At 39.6% G+C, this 15,440-nt stretch overlaps 1 protein-coding gene across 2 annotated transcripts in view; it reads left to right on the top strand.

The window, feature by feature from the left end:
• The window catches only part of LOC148040275 (DnaJ/Hsp40 cysteine-rich domain superfamily protein), an 82,041-nt gene that overhangs the window by 46,413 nt on the left and 20,188 nt on the right, over nt 1–15,440 (top strand). For both annotated transcript variants that reach the window (XM_087698085.1, XM_087698084.1), the window contains exon 2: nt 10,766–10,923. In XM_087698085.1, the coding sequence (XP_087554211.1) occupies nt 10,766–10,923 (158 nt within the window). The remainder of the gene's footprint in view (nt 1–10,765; nt 10,924–15,440) is intronic.

Below are 15,440 nucleotides of genomic sequence, written 5' to 3'. Positions count from 1 at the left end.
ATTGCCGTCACCTCTGGCAGTAGGTGATTGCATTAAATGTAGGTTGGAGCAGGGAACAAACAAAATTTAGGGTTTTTTCGTGAAAAAAATCAGATTTCTCTCTCATCTTGGCTTTCTCTCACCTTCTCCATCCCATTCTTAGGAGATCTCAACATTTCTCAGCCATTTTGAGCAGATCTCAGCCAAATTTGGTGGACAACAGAGACATCTTTGCTATAAACCCTAAACTTTTGCAGAAATTAAGGTTTGACAGCCACCTTGGGACCTGTGGCAATTGGTGAAGGCATCATACATTGAATTCAACATCTGAAATTTGTGTAATTGTCAGGGAGTTCAGATGCCAACCCATTCATTGTAATTTGGGATAGCATTTGTCCAATTGGTGGTTCCATTTGTGCAAGTCCTGGGTGGAAAATCAAGGGGCAATTGGCCTAAATTGTTTGCTGACTGTTGCTACAACAAAGAGCCTTTTTGGAACAGCAAAGGAGATTGTGAGTCTCAGCTTGTACTCATTTCATTAGCAATCAAGTTTAAAAATTACCAAAAGGGGCGTCAGTTTTGGGGTCAATAGGATATCCAATGTTCGAGATTGTTAAGGTAATTTGTTCATTTCAAGTTATATTTATTTATTGATTGCTGTAGTTAAGTGCTTAGTCATGGAATTACTGCCCTTTCCAAGAAGGAAGGCTGGTTGCACAATGCATGCTAATCTCTAATTTTGCCCCATGCTTTGGACAACTGAGTAGCATCATCGTTGGGCTGATCACTAACAACATTAAGCACCAATCCCACTGATGTTTTGGGCTTCTTTGCCTTAGAATCTTCCAGGTTTTCTAATTTTCCAGCTTGTTGCCTACTGGAATGGTCCCTTGCAATGTGACCTTTTTGTTCACAAATGAAACATTTTTTTGCAACCATCAATTCCCTATGTTTTTGAGCCCTTACTTTGCTGTTTTGGCCTCTTTTCAAGCTGATTTTCAAATCTGCCCTTTTTCTCAGCCTTAAATAACTTTTTATTTGGCTTCTCCCCACTCTCTAGGAAGCCTGAATCCTTCCCACACAGTATAGTATTTGCTATAGCAGTAGTCTCTATGAGCTAAGACATGCTATACATGGTGGATCTTATGCAAAAATCCCTAATTCCTTTGGGCAAACCACAAACATAATTTTTCACTTGCTCATGAAGGGGTAGGGTTGATAAGAATTGACTTGTAGCAATGCATCCCAAAACTTCTTATTATATTGCTCCAAATTCTTATATTCCTTAGCATCCAACTTACTCCAAGTTGTCATGATGTCCACCCCAAAGGTACTTGTCAACCAATTCGATGCAAACATTTTCTTGAATCATACCCACGTTGACGGTGCTCTACCTTATATCAAAAGAATGGAGCACCATTGCAATGCATTTCCCTTCAAGAAAGCGACTTTCGAATCTTGGAGGACTTGGTGAATTTTCCCCTTGAATAGGTAGCATAAAACTGTTGAACGAAAGTCAAAGCTTTCAGCCTATCTTGTGTACCATTGAAGGACTTAAACTTCACTACTCTTCCACACTCAGTCTTTTGTTGCCCCTTTGGATGTCAAGTTATCATACATTGGTTGCTGCAAAAAGGGTGCATTTGCTGAATTTACATAAAGACCAATAACAAACGGAGCATTTGGATGACCAGCTCTCATTCCTTGAGCCCCATAGATATTTGGGGGTACAAATGAATTACTAAGCATGCTACTTTGTGCCCCAAGTATCGATCAAATGCTACTATACATGATGCGTTGAGTAGAAGCAAGGAGAGTACGCACATCAATCAAGGTGCAGTAGGAGTTTGGTGAACAGTGAGCGTGAGAGTGAGAGTCGATATATAGGTGTGTACCAATGTGGTACACACAAAGAATAAAATAATGTATTTATACTTAGGGTACGATACACTTACACCCACAAGGGTGAGTTCACATGTGTAAAGTAATATACACATGGGAGAGCATAAGGGGCCTTTATACCCAATAACTTTCCACTTAAAGGTCCTAAGTGAACCTTTAACCAACTCCCACAAGTCTAATGCAATACTCATGTGAAGCCTTTACAAGACTTTTAGTGAGAACATTTGCAGGGTTATCCTGTGAATTGATCTTCGTCAGTGTGACTAGACCATCATTCAGAACCTCTTTGATAAAATGATACCAAACATCAATATGTTTGATACGCGCATGAAACATGGCATTTTTAGCCAGACATACATGACTCTGGCTATCATATCTAAGTACAAGTGTTTTGGTGGGCAGCCCAAAATCCTTTACCAAACGACCAAGCCAAACAACTTCTTTTGAAGCTTCAGTGGCTGGAACATATTAAGCCTCAGTGGTAGAGAGTGCTACTATCTTTTGTAATCTCGAGTATCAAGAAACTGCCCCACTAGTCAAGGTAAATATGTACCCGCTAGTAGACTTGCAAGTATCCAAGTCACCTACCATGTCTGCATCACAATACCCTTGTAGAGCTAATGTACCCTTTTCATAGCAAATACATTTTTTTTTGTGTCCTTAAGGTACCGTAAGATGCATTTCACTACTTCCCAATGTGTTTTGCCAGGATTTGACATAAAGCTTCTCACTACTCCCATTGCACGAGCAATGTCAGGTCTAGTGACAACCATAACATACATAAGTGAGCCACAAGCTGAAGCATAAGGAACACCCTTCATAGAGGTGGCTGCCTTATCATCTTTTGGGCAATCTGCTTTGCTAAGCTTAAGATATGGTGGTAAAGGAACACCAAGGGGCTTAGCCTTTGCCATAGAAAAATGATAAAGTACTTTGTTGATGTACTTTTCTTGTGAGAGAAATAAGAGTTGCTGAAACCAGCCTTCCTCCTCGGATAGGGTGGTAAATCCTTGATTACAACTTAATTACAGCAGCAAACAATAAATGCAAATCTGAAAATACAAATTTACCTAGTGATCTTGGACAATGCACACCCGATTGGCCTCAAAATTGGATCCCCTTTCGGTATTTCTTTAGCTTTATTGAAGAAAAAGTTGACTTACAATAGGATTCTCCCAGTCCCTTTCGGTATTTCTTTAGCTTTATTCCAAGGGTCCAAATGCTGAGATCTTCGGAGCAAGGTTGTGAAATGGTTGGGAGATGAGAGGGAAAGCCGTAGAGAGAGAAAATTTAGAGTTTTGTTGCGAAGAATGACTGAAAATCAGTCAAATGCAGTTGCTGCCCTGCCACAATAGCATGTAGATGCAAAGAACTAAAGAAAAGCAGTCATTTACTGTTGCTGCCCTGCGTCAACATCCTGTAGATGCTGTCTCTTCTTGTTGATTGGTCTTCTTTTGTCCCTGGCTGCCTCAGAAGGTCCTCCAATGGCTGCAAATCAGACCAATAGCCTCCCCTCCCTCTCTCTTGCAGGCTGAATTTATAGAAATGCCTCTTTCCAGCCTCTAAAGACGTTTTTCAGTCTTGCATGGGCATTTTTCACAAGTGGCAGCCTTCCAAAATGGTTTTTTCAGCATTTTCCATAATTAAATATTAATTTTCAGCCTTAAAATACTGAAAATTAATCTAATAATTATTTCGGTGCCCTGAAAAATAATTTGACTGGCCAATAATTAAATTTGCTAGGCAACTTCCATTCCCGAGTGTCTTTGCGTTATCTTTAACCATCTGATTGGTGTTAGGTACCATTAAATGCCACTTCTCTAGTGCCACCAATTGACACTTATTGCCAAATGGATGACCTAGGCCAACAACTGACACTAGATACTACCAAGTACCTGTGCGGCATAACTTACTGTAACTTTTGTCTTTGACATCCCGTGATTTCTTGGAGTCTCGAGCTTGTAAATTTACTCTAATCCCAGTTACACCTCATGTCTGCAACGTTTACTTAACCATGTGATTAAAAATTAATCCACATGTTAAGTGAGGTTTGAAAAATACATGTCCTCATGACAGTTGCTACTCTCTATCTCTTGTCACACGCATGCCCAAAATGTGTTTAGATGCACCTAAGTTCCTCATGGAAAAAGCTAAGCTTAGTTGTTTTTTCAATGATCTAATCTAGCTTTTATGTTTACCAACAATAAGCATATCATTCACATAAAGCATAAGTATAATAAGGCTTCCATTATCAACCTTCTTAATATATAAGCAGTGACCTGCTTTGCTTTTGTGAAATCCATGTGAGAGCATGAAGGCATCAAACTTTTTATACCATCGTCTAGGGGTCTGTTTCAAACCATACAAGCTTCTCTTAAGCTTACATACCAAATGCTCCTTGTATAACAAAACCTTCGAGTTGTTTCATGTAGAACTCTTCTTCCATATCACCATGCAACAATGTAGTTCTAACATCCATCTGATCAAGTTCAAGATCCATAGATGCTGCAATGGCAAATAATACCTGAAGATTGGTCATTTTGATGACAGGAGAAAAGACTTCTTGAAAATCAATGCCTTCTTTTTGTATACAGCCCTTAGCCACAAGTCTGGCTTTGTATTTGGGTTTGCCATCCATACATTTGATTTTATAGACCCATTTGTTAGGAATGGCTTTTCTATCCTTGGGTAATGAAACCAAATCCCAAGTATCATTCTGATACAATGACTTCATTTCTTCTTGCATAGCTAGCTCCTACTTTTTCTTTAATTCACATGATAAAGCCCCTTTATACCTAAGAGGCTCACCTGTCCAAAGAGGGATCAAACCTTTGTATAGGTCTTCTGACACATGTAGACCTTCTTACCCAATGATTTGTGTTATTGGGTAATGGATCCACATCCAAAGGAATGTCAATGACCTCATTATTTGACTGCTTAATTGCATGTTTAGGTTGCTGTAATATAATTTCATGTTGCTGTAATTCATTTTCAGCATGCTGATTTTGTTGCCCTAGCTGATTTTCAGCATCTCCTTGCTGCCCATTTTCATCTGGCGGCTCAATGATGATACGCTGATTATCATAATCAACATCAAACGGAGCTGAATTTTCAATGGGGCTGATGGCTGTTCAAGAGGCTGATCATGTTGAAACTTCACTTTTTTTTTGTTTGAGTCATTAGATGTGATATTTTCCAGCAGCTTTGACTCATTAAATACCACATTCCAGCTGCGTAGCACTTTTTTTATGTTTGGAACCCAAACTCTATAGCCCATTTAACCTTCATCTCCATAACCCATGAAGATGACTCAATGAGATTTCATGTCAAGTTTGGTCTTGCTATCAACATGTACATGTATATAGCATCCGCAGCCAAAAACTCTTAAGTGGTCATGTGAAGCAGGTTTGCCAGACCAAACCTTTTCAAGAATGCCACTTTCAAGTGCACGATGTGGAGATCGGTTGCAGATATGCACTGCGGTTTTTAAGTGCCTCTCCCCAAAACAATTGCGGGAGATTAGCTATGGACAGCATGCACCATATCTTCTCACATAACGTGCGATTCAATCGCTCAGCCACACCATAAGATGACGGATTATAAGGAGCTATAAGCTCCCTTTTAATCCCATTGGCATTACAAAATTTATTGAATTATTTAAATACATACTCTCCCTTGTTATCTGTTCTATGCATTTTAATTTTAAATCCTTTTGAGTACTAACAAATGCATAAAACCTTTTAAAAGCATCCAATGCCTCACTTTTCTACTTAAGCAAGTAAACCCATAGCTTTCTAGAATGGTCATCAATAAAAGACACAAAATAACGAAAACCACTTTGAGTTTTTATTGGCATGGTGCATACATCAGAATGGATTGAGTCCAAGATACATGCCTTCCTAGAGGCTTCATGAGAGTATAGACTCTTTACATGTTTACCCAGAACACAGTCATCACAAAAGTCAAGCTTTGAGTTTTCACATTAACTTTTCCTAGTCAAGAAAGTGCCTGTAAACCCTTTTGGCTCATGTGTCCAAGACACTTACGCCATAATTCCATGTGTGACTGCACTTTAGCAATTGCAACAAAATTTCCAGTAAGTGCCTTGTAATAGAGATAATATAGAGTCCCCTTTTTACCACCTCTAGTGACTAGCATAGACCCTTTCTGTATCTTCCACATTCCACCACCAAAAGTGGTGAAGTAACCTTTGCTGTCTAGCTGTCCAATTGAAAGCAAGCTCTTCTTGATGCAACAAACTTGTGTTTTGTGCTTGGGCATGCGAATGCCCTGGTAGAGAAGGGAGAGAAACAAATTGCTGATCGAAAAAAAAAAGTCGTTGACCTGCCTGTCTCCTGCTTGACCCTGTTGACTTGTCATGCGCGTCACATGCTGCCCGCCTGGCCTTGGCCCTGTCGACCTCTCACACGTTGCTTGTCTGCTGGTTGTGTGCTGGTCAGCCCCGTGCCCAACAGAACTTGGTTGCGTGCTGGTCAGCCTTGTCGAGATGAGCCAACTCCTTTCGTGATGACCTGGAATCTGTGGCTGTTGCCTACAGTTTGCAACTGCTGCCTGTACTTGTCGCTTGCGACTGTTGCCTGTAGCAGACGACGTTGCAGTTGCCGCTTGCTTGGACCATCGTGCTCTGATACTAGTTTGATGAGTTGAGCAGAAGCAAAGAGATTATGCACGTCAATCGAGGTGCAGCAGGAATTTGGTGAATTGCGAGTGAGTGAGTGAGAGTTGACAGATAGGTGTGTACTAGTGTGGAACACAAAGAAAAAAGGAATGTATTTATACTTAGGGCACGATACACTTACACTCACAAGGGTGAGTTCATATGTGTAAAGTAATATACACATGGGAGAGAGGAGCCTTTACACCCAACAATACATAGGTTTTGCACATTTCCAACCATACTTGAATACATTGGGCGTTGCACACACCATGCATTGGTTGTTGCATATCATAGGGATTTGTGCCATACATTCTTGTATGCAGTCCCATTTTCAACCATAGCATAAAAAATTGTGCTACCACCAAAGTATCTTGGCTTGGCACTTCCATGATGGCCTTGCCCTGGTGGTACCAATTGTTTTACTTCATTGCCTCTTTGGATGCTTTAATTGAAGGCTTTGGCATTACCTTCGATGCACTTTGCTGTCCCGATGGTGTAGAAGATGACTTATTCTTCTTGCCATTGTTATTCTTCTTCACATCATTCAAAAATTGGGTGAATTAAGGATCCTTTTCCAATTCAACAAAGAGATTTGTTGCTATCCTCATTTGATTCTTGAATTGGTCATTAAATTCCTCTTCACTTTGCTGGTCATCAGTCTCATTATGCCTTGAAGGCCATGCATCTTGCCCAACAGCAACATTTTGAGCTTGATTTTCATGGTTTAAGTCTTGTCCAAGATTAGGCATTGCATTTCTTCTTCCCCATGTGAGTATCCATGCTGAGAGGCATTATCATTGCTTGATTCTATCTCACTATATAAAAACCTATTGTTGTAATGTCTGAGCTGAGACCAAAACTCAGCTCTAGCACAAATCTTTGGCTTGCAACCAGCTACCTTGGGTCCACCAAATCAAGGGATTGAGTGGTATTCCAGCAATGGAACCATGAAACTAGCCTTCCTTGGAAAGAGTGATAATTCCTTGATTAAGAACTTAATTACAACAATCAACAAATAAACATAAATTGAAATGCATAATTTACCTTAATAATATCAGATAGTAGATATCCTGTTGGTCCCAAAGTTGGTGCGCCTTTTGGTATTTCTTTAACTTCAATTACCAATGGATGTATTACAAGCCAAGATTTCACGATCTCCTTGGCTGATCCAATAATCAGCAAATAAATTGGGCAAGTTGCCCCTTGATTTTCACCTAGGACTTGCTCTAATTGGATGCCAACTGGCCAAATGCTGTCCCAAATCTACAATGGATGGTTGGACATGTGAAATCCTTGACAATACAACAAATTGTAGGTGCTGATTTCAGCGTAGGATGCCTTATCCTATCGGCACGGGTCCCAAGGTGGCTGCCAAACCCTAATTTGTGCAGAATTTTAGGGTTTACAACAAAGATCCCTTTGTTGTCCACTGAATTTGATTGAGATTTGCTCAAAATGGTTGAGAAATGTTGAGATCACCCGAGAATGGGTTTGAAAAGGTGAGAGAAAGCCAAGATGAGAGAGAAATCTGATTTGTCTCGCAAGAAAACCCTAAAATCTGCATGCTGTTTGCTCCACCCTGCATTTAATGGAGTTACCTATTGCCAGGCACCTTCAAAATTTTGTTTGGAAGGTGTCTCCCTGTTGTCGCTTGCTTGTTGAGGTCCCTAGATGGCTGTCTTGTTCAGCAAATTGCTGTTCTCTCATTAGAAAATGGACCAAAAGCTCCCTCTCTCTCTTCTAGGCTGTAAATTGATTGAATGGTAGAGACCCAGCCCCCAAAAACGTTTCCCCAGTTTGCATGGGCATTTTGGCCAAGTGGTAGCCTCCTAAATTCTTTTTTCAGCATTATCCAATAATTTAATTAATTTTCAAAATCAAATAATCTTGAAAATTAATTTCAGTTCTTTTAACCTTGCCCAAAATTAAATGTGCCCATCCATAAATAAATTGGCTAGGCCATTTGCAACTTGGAGTAGTTTCTAACCTTTGTTGACCCTTAGATTGGCATTAGTTCATTAATTAATGCTAGTCCTAGTGTCACCACTGAGACTTATTGGCCAAACAATTGTCGTAGGGTCAAAATTGACACCAACTAACCACCAAAACCCAATTGGCATAACTTAACACAACTTTCGCCTTTGACACCCATCACATCCTTGGGGTCCTTGGCATATGACCATGAAATAATTGCCATGTGCATTACGTGCTAAACAACCTTGGAAATTTGATTAATATCTTAATCAAATGTTATTAGCAAGATTAGAGCATCTCAAAATTTCATATCCCTGTGACATTGCTTTTCTTGGGTTTGTTGCCTTGTGATATGGCCAGCTTGAGTTGCGTTTCCTCTCAAAAACTGCCACCCAACATGCAATGGCCATCTTGGAGCAACTGCTCGTCAGCCCTGATTTGCGCTTTGGTGGAGCTGCCCAGTATTTTACTCAGCATTAAGGCCACTCTGCTGCCCTCTCTTCCCTTCAGCATGTTCCAGATAGATTTACCTATCTGATCTGTGTTTACAGCAGTTGAGGTCATCCAAAGGATTGGGGGATTGTTGGTTATCATTTCCATCCACTTTGACAGCTCCGAAGATTGTGTTTCACTCCCTTCATTCCTGTCCTTTATATCTTAGTGCATACTTTGTTCACTGACTGCAGGACTGCGTTTTGCTCCCTCCATTGAGCAGCTCCTTTCCTCATCATCAACACCTCTGCCTGAAGGATTGTGTTTTGCTCTATAGTGCAGATTCTTCTAGATGCTACTGCTTAATCAACTAAGACCGTGCAGTTATCTCCACGCTCCACTCCATTGTATTAGCATGATTTAGTGTTGATTGTTCATTATTCATCTTCTTCTTCAATGTTTTGGAGTTCCTTTGTCTTAGTGTTTGCCATACATTGCATTACTCCTTGCAAAACCTACCATTTCTTGACAGTTGTGAGCTTTGTTGGAGTTTGACAGAGATGGTGCAGTGTTGGGACTCTGTTTATGTGTACATTTTGTTGCATTGGTCCTGCCCATCAGTTCATGGTCACTAGAAAAGATAGGCAATTGCAGATGCTGAAGCCAGCACATCTAAGAAGAAGTAAAGACCAAGAAGGAAGTGTGAGGTTCCTGCCACATGGCAGTCAGCCAGCCACTATTTCAGCATTACTTTATTCAGGTTGGACTGTCTCCATTTCACCTTTTGAGGCAGTAGGTCCACAACAAGTATAAGTGCATGAGTATCTTCTACATGTGAACATGCTTTAGGGGATCCACAAAAAGCATAAATATGATTGCGGACCCTAAGGGCATCCTTTTTGTGTATGATGAAAGGAGCCCTCCAAACGGGGAGGGGGTTGTATAGCGGAGCATGGAGAAGATTGGCTGTGTGATAGGGAATGCCAAGGTGAGGAAGGATGGTGGTGGATGTGCATGGAGAGTGCAAGTGAGAAGGTGGCTGCAAAGAGGAGGGTGATGCAAGGGGAGACGATGTTGAGAAGGTAGAGGGGGCATTCAACAGGGAAGGAAATGGGCAGCAATGTTCATAGACTGCCGGTTTGCAACTCTTGGTGATACTTGGTGGTAGAGGCCCTTTTCGTGCACTAAGTATCTGTGTGCCAGGAAGATTATGCGGTTGCATTTGCACTTTACTAAGTCATTGTGCCACTCTAGGCTACAAGCACTTTTTTGTGACCCTCATTATGATCGGAGTAAAAGTTTTTTAAGAAGATAAATCTGAACTTAACGAAAACTTACACCAGCAAAGTTCTGTTCAATATGCTCAAATGGAAAAGAATTAGAATTGTTAGTAAGAGTGATAGTCATGCATATCACTAGAGCCTCATTTGTTTGTAGCTATACATAATGGTGTAACACAAAGGATGCTTTTCATTTTGCTGTCAGAATGGATCTTGTTTCACTCATCTTCCTTTATGTTCAATCAGCTTGAGCCTGTCTTCTTAGTGTTTATAACATTGTAAATGCTAGTTTTTATTCCCTTATCTTGAGGACATCCTTTTCTCTTTTTGTGTTCTATATGGGGTGCTCTTGGCATGATTGAATGCTTCCTTTGATCCCTTGGCTTGTAATAAGCTTGATATTGTTGTGTTTTGTATGGGCTGGTGTCTTTTTAGTACTGTCTAAGGTTAATCTTTTCTATGCTTTGTTATTTCAGTATGTATCATAAGGGTGATACTTTTGGTCGATTGCATTTTGCAGGCAGCTCTCTTGGGAACAACCAAATAAATGCTACACTCAATGATGGCAAGACACTTGTTAGAGCCTCACTGAGACGTAACATGGAGAAACATGATAGTGCTGAGAAGTTCGGAAGAAACAAGTCTTTTCCAAAGTTGGTCACTAAAGTGGAAGCTCAGGTATGTCAATGAAGAGGTGGCTTAGTTTATGATGCTGTTAAAAAAAGATCTATCCTTGATGCATTGTTAAAAAATGCAGCTAAAAATCAAGAGAGAACTAATACAAAGACAAATTGAATCTACTTTGGTTGTTCATGGCCTTTTATAAAGGTGCCCCTACTTAGAAATTTTGCATATTATAGATAGAGGTCAAAGAGGTCAAAGATCCCAACAATTAGGAATATTTAAGTCATGTAGGTCAAATTTTGTGAAATACGAGTGGAACAACATTTTAAATGGATTATTTCAGAAAATGTAGAAATTAATGAAAACACTCAAATCTAGAAGTAGAAACTCTTACTAAACCATGAAAAGAGCAAACGATGAACTTTTGGTAAGATGATATGCTTCGTTACAATAAGATCAAGAGGATATTTGATATGGAGAGCATTCACTTTGTGTCCATGAGTTCAAGCATTAGTAGGCACAATCTTTTTTGCCTAAAGAGGATTCAATCTTAAAATTTAACTTGTATATGCAGTTAGCCCATGTAATTGGCCTCTTTGTAAGAACATTAGGTCCTAAATGCACTATTGAAGAATAAATAAGAGAATCTAAATCCAGAAACTATTCTCAAATCTTATATCATAGTAAAAGTATGAAGTATGACTGGCGACAATGTACCTGCATTGTATGTCAGCCCCTTGTGCTATCCAGCAGCCTCCTGCACTTTGTATTCGTATAGCACACCCCTGTCCAATTTCAGACTGTCCCATGATCAATCACAATCAATGCTCAAATAGCCACAACAAGCCACGGATTCTCCTACTTGTAGTGCCCTTTCTTGCCACAATGGTGACACTCCACATTTTTGCCACAAGACTTGCTGCGAGCTCTATTTTCAGAACTTCCCTTTTGTAGTGCCCTTTCTTGCCACAATGATGACACTTCACATTTTTGCCACGAGACTTGTTCCGTGCTCTATTTTTAGAACTGCCATTTTGCTGAAATCTTCCCCTAGTGTGCAATGCATTAGAAGACTTATTTGTTGAATTATTTTGCCTATTGAGTTCTTCTATTAGCAAAGAACTCTCCACATAAGAATATAACAGCTGAGCATTTGAGTTACTCAAAGCTGTCCTGAAAGTATCCCAACCTTTAGGCAAAGTGTATCCCAACCTTTAGGCAAAGTGCATGGCAAGAAAGTAGCCTTGAACTCATCATCAATGTGAAAATCTAAAGCAATCAGCTGACTGAAAATTGAGTTGAACTCGTTTAAATGTGCAAACATGGTTGTATCTTCCTTCATGCGAAGGTCCATCAACTTTTTCAGCCAATAAACCTTACCAGCTGCACTTTTCTAAGCATACACTTCCTCAAGTCTTTGCCATATTTCATATGCAGAATTGAGCTTCTCAATGTTAAAGAGCAAGTTGTCTGACACTAAGAGCTCCATGGTAGAGCATGCAAGCTCATCCAAATCATCCCATTCTTCTTGTTCCATACTTGCTGGTCTTATTCCCTTCACTTTGATGGGCTTTACCTGTTTCTTCTACACCAAGACATTGTAGCATTGTCTTTGCCATATTGCAAAATTATGTGCACCCTCAAGCTTCTTGATGTGCAAAAGGTTGCTGTTGTCACTGTTTCCAGCCATGATTTGCAGCACTAAATTGACTCAAATGTTAGTAAATACAAGCCCAAATGTTACACAAATGACCAGGTATGCTGCAAGTATCAACCAACAATGAAAATCAAGAAATTGCAGAAATTTTAGATCTGTAAATTGATTTCTAGATGTGAAATCCCTAAAATTCTGATGCAATTTCTGCTCCAAATGTATTCTCGGACACAAATTTGATGATTGTGGTCAAAAGCCCCAAATTTTCAAAGGAAAATCCGCCCAAATTGCATCATACATGTACCCAAGTGCATATACCAGGCAATTCTCGCTTAAATTGATGCCCCAATTTTCTTGGTTTCAATGTGCACAAATTGCAGTGAAATTGACAAAATTTCACTAAAATTTGAAAAGCCCTAAATTTTCCAAGGAAAATGTGCACCAAATTTGCAATGTTTGAGTTGGATTGTCTTGTTCTGTATCAAAATCCTTAAATCCAAGAAAAGCCCCAATTTTTCCGGTCAAAATTGCACACTGTGTGGGGGCATGCAAACGCCGGTCAATGAAACGGAACAAATTACATAAAATAATTAAAAAAATGACAAAATATCTATAGAATCTGAGGCGCCCTAGATAGTTTTGGTGTTGTGCTTATCGCCCGCTCGTCAGCTATCACTTGTGTTGGCCTGAACTTGCATGACTATTGACGGTGTTAACCTATCTTATCACCTTTGGACTGCGCCCTCGTTGACTGCTCCCAGTCCGTTGCCTAGTTTGTTTGACGTGCTGCCTGATCGTGCAGTCCGCCACTTGCTTCCCAGGCTTGCCCACTTGTTAGTAGTCTACTTTGCCAACTGTCCATTTGACAGTTGCCTTGAGAAGCGTGCTCTACTGAGCTATCTTGAGAAGTGTGCACTCCTTGCCTGCTCTAATACCAGTTTGTTGGCGAGTGTGCGAGGATTGAGACAGAGTGCTCGCGGTTGAGGTATGCATAGTGAGAGAGGGAGTGAGCGCAGAGTAGAGAGTGAGGAAGTGTGAGAGCTTGACACTCGATGTGGGTACAATGACGAAGTGTATCACTTTAGGTTTTGGATACTATATATAAAGTACATGTGTAAGGGTGCATGCACATCTGAACACCGTAAAAGGCACGGTGACCCTTTATTCCCAACACCAAATTTGATATGGGTTAATTAGTCTCTTGAACCTCCCCGAAATTCTTTAATTTTAGTTGCTAAAATTTAAGTCTTAGGCTCTCAATTTTAAGCATGTATCTTGACGTGGTTGTCAAATCCTAATGTTTGTTGTAAATTAGGATTTAAAGCAGTGAGAGAGGGAGTGAGTACAGAGTAGAGAGTGAGAGCTCGACACTCCATGTGGATACAATGACGAAGTGTACCACTTTAGGTTTTTGATAATATATATAAAGTACATGTGTAAGGTACATCTGAACACTGTAAAAGGCTTGGTGATCCTTTATTTCCGACACCAAATCTAATACAGGCTTTTTGGTCTCTTAAACCTCCCCGAAATTCTTAGTAGCTAAAATTCAAGTCTCAGGCCCTCAATTTTAAGTACTATCTTGAGGTGATTGTCAAATCCTAATGTTTGTTGTAAATTAGGATTTAAAGCAAAGATTTTCCAAGATCTCCATTTTTGATGACTCAAGTGGTTGGATTTTGTTGAGATAATTGAGAGATGGTTGTAGAATGAGAGAGAATGTTGCAGAGAGAAATTTCAAAGTTTCACCATCATAAGAAAGGCTAAGAAATTGTTGCTACTTTCCTCAAATAGCCATGAAAATTGTTATGCTAAAATTCACGTCTTAGGTCCTCAATTTTAAGCACTATCTTGAGGTGATTGTCAAATCCTAATGTTTGTTGTAAATTAGGATTTAAAGCAAAGATTTTCCAAGATCTCCATTTTTGATGACTCAAGGGGTTGAATTTTATTGAGATAATTAAGAGATGGTTGTAGAATGAGAGATAATGTTGTAGAGAGAGAAATTTCAAAGTTTCACCATCATAAGAAAGGCTGAAAAATTGCTGCTACTTTTCTCAAATAGCCATGGAAACTGTTACATATAGCTTAGCACCACCAAAAAGGCTGTTGCTCCCTCCTGTGTGTCATCATCTACACCAGGACCTTGGGCCGTTGTCACTTGCACCTAGAGAGCTCCAAACCGCTGTCACTTGTTGTAGGATTGACTGCTGGTAGCTACAAATCACATTAGCAAGATCTTCTTGCTTTATAATAGCCTCCTTCTCTCTTACAATATGATTGGAGCTTGGAGTAGACTTCCACCAGTCCCCAAATATGTTTTTCCTACTTACATGGGCAAGTTTTGACAAGTGGTAGCCTACTAATTCCATTTTTCAACATTATCCAAGTTATTAAGATAATTTTTAGAATATTAATTTTGAAAATTAATTTAATAATTAATTTAGTACCTGGAAAAACAATTGTAATAATTAAATTGACTAGGCCAATTTGTCTTCCAAGTATCCTTGAGCAGTTATTAGTTCTTACACTGACATTAATTAATTAATTAATTAATTAATGCCTAGTCTCCGATGACACGAGTGACATTCGTGGCCAATAAATTGGTCTTGGTTAAAATCTGACACCGGTATTTACCTAGCACTTGTCAGACATAACTTATTATAACTTTTGTCTTTGGCATCAATTGATATCTTGGGGTCGTTGGTCCCATACTATGAGATAATTGATATGCACCTTACATGTGTAAGTCACATTAGTATATTTGATTTAACTTTTAATCAAATATCGAGCAAAGCAATAAAGTATCATGTCCTCGTGATAGGCACCCCCTTGAAGTTCTTGCAATCGTCCTTGATTGCACTGCAATGTACCAAAGTATCCATTGCCACTACTAGAAATACATGCTAGCATCGTA

The sequence above is a fragment of the Lygodium microphyllum genome, chromosome 2 (assembly GCF_053477565.2).
Source record: "Lygodium microphyllum isolate KBCC chromosome 2, Lygodium_microphyllum_v1.1.10, whole genome shotgun sequence".
Classification (NCBI taxonomy): Eukaryota; Viridiplantae; Streptophyta; class Polypodiopsida; order Schizaeales; family Lygodiaceae; genus Lygodium; species Lygodium microphyllum.
This window is presented reverse-complemented; position numbering and strand designations above follow the sequence as displayed.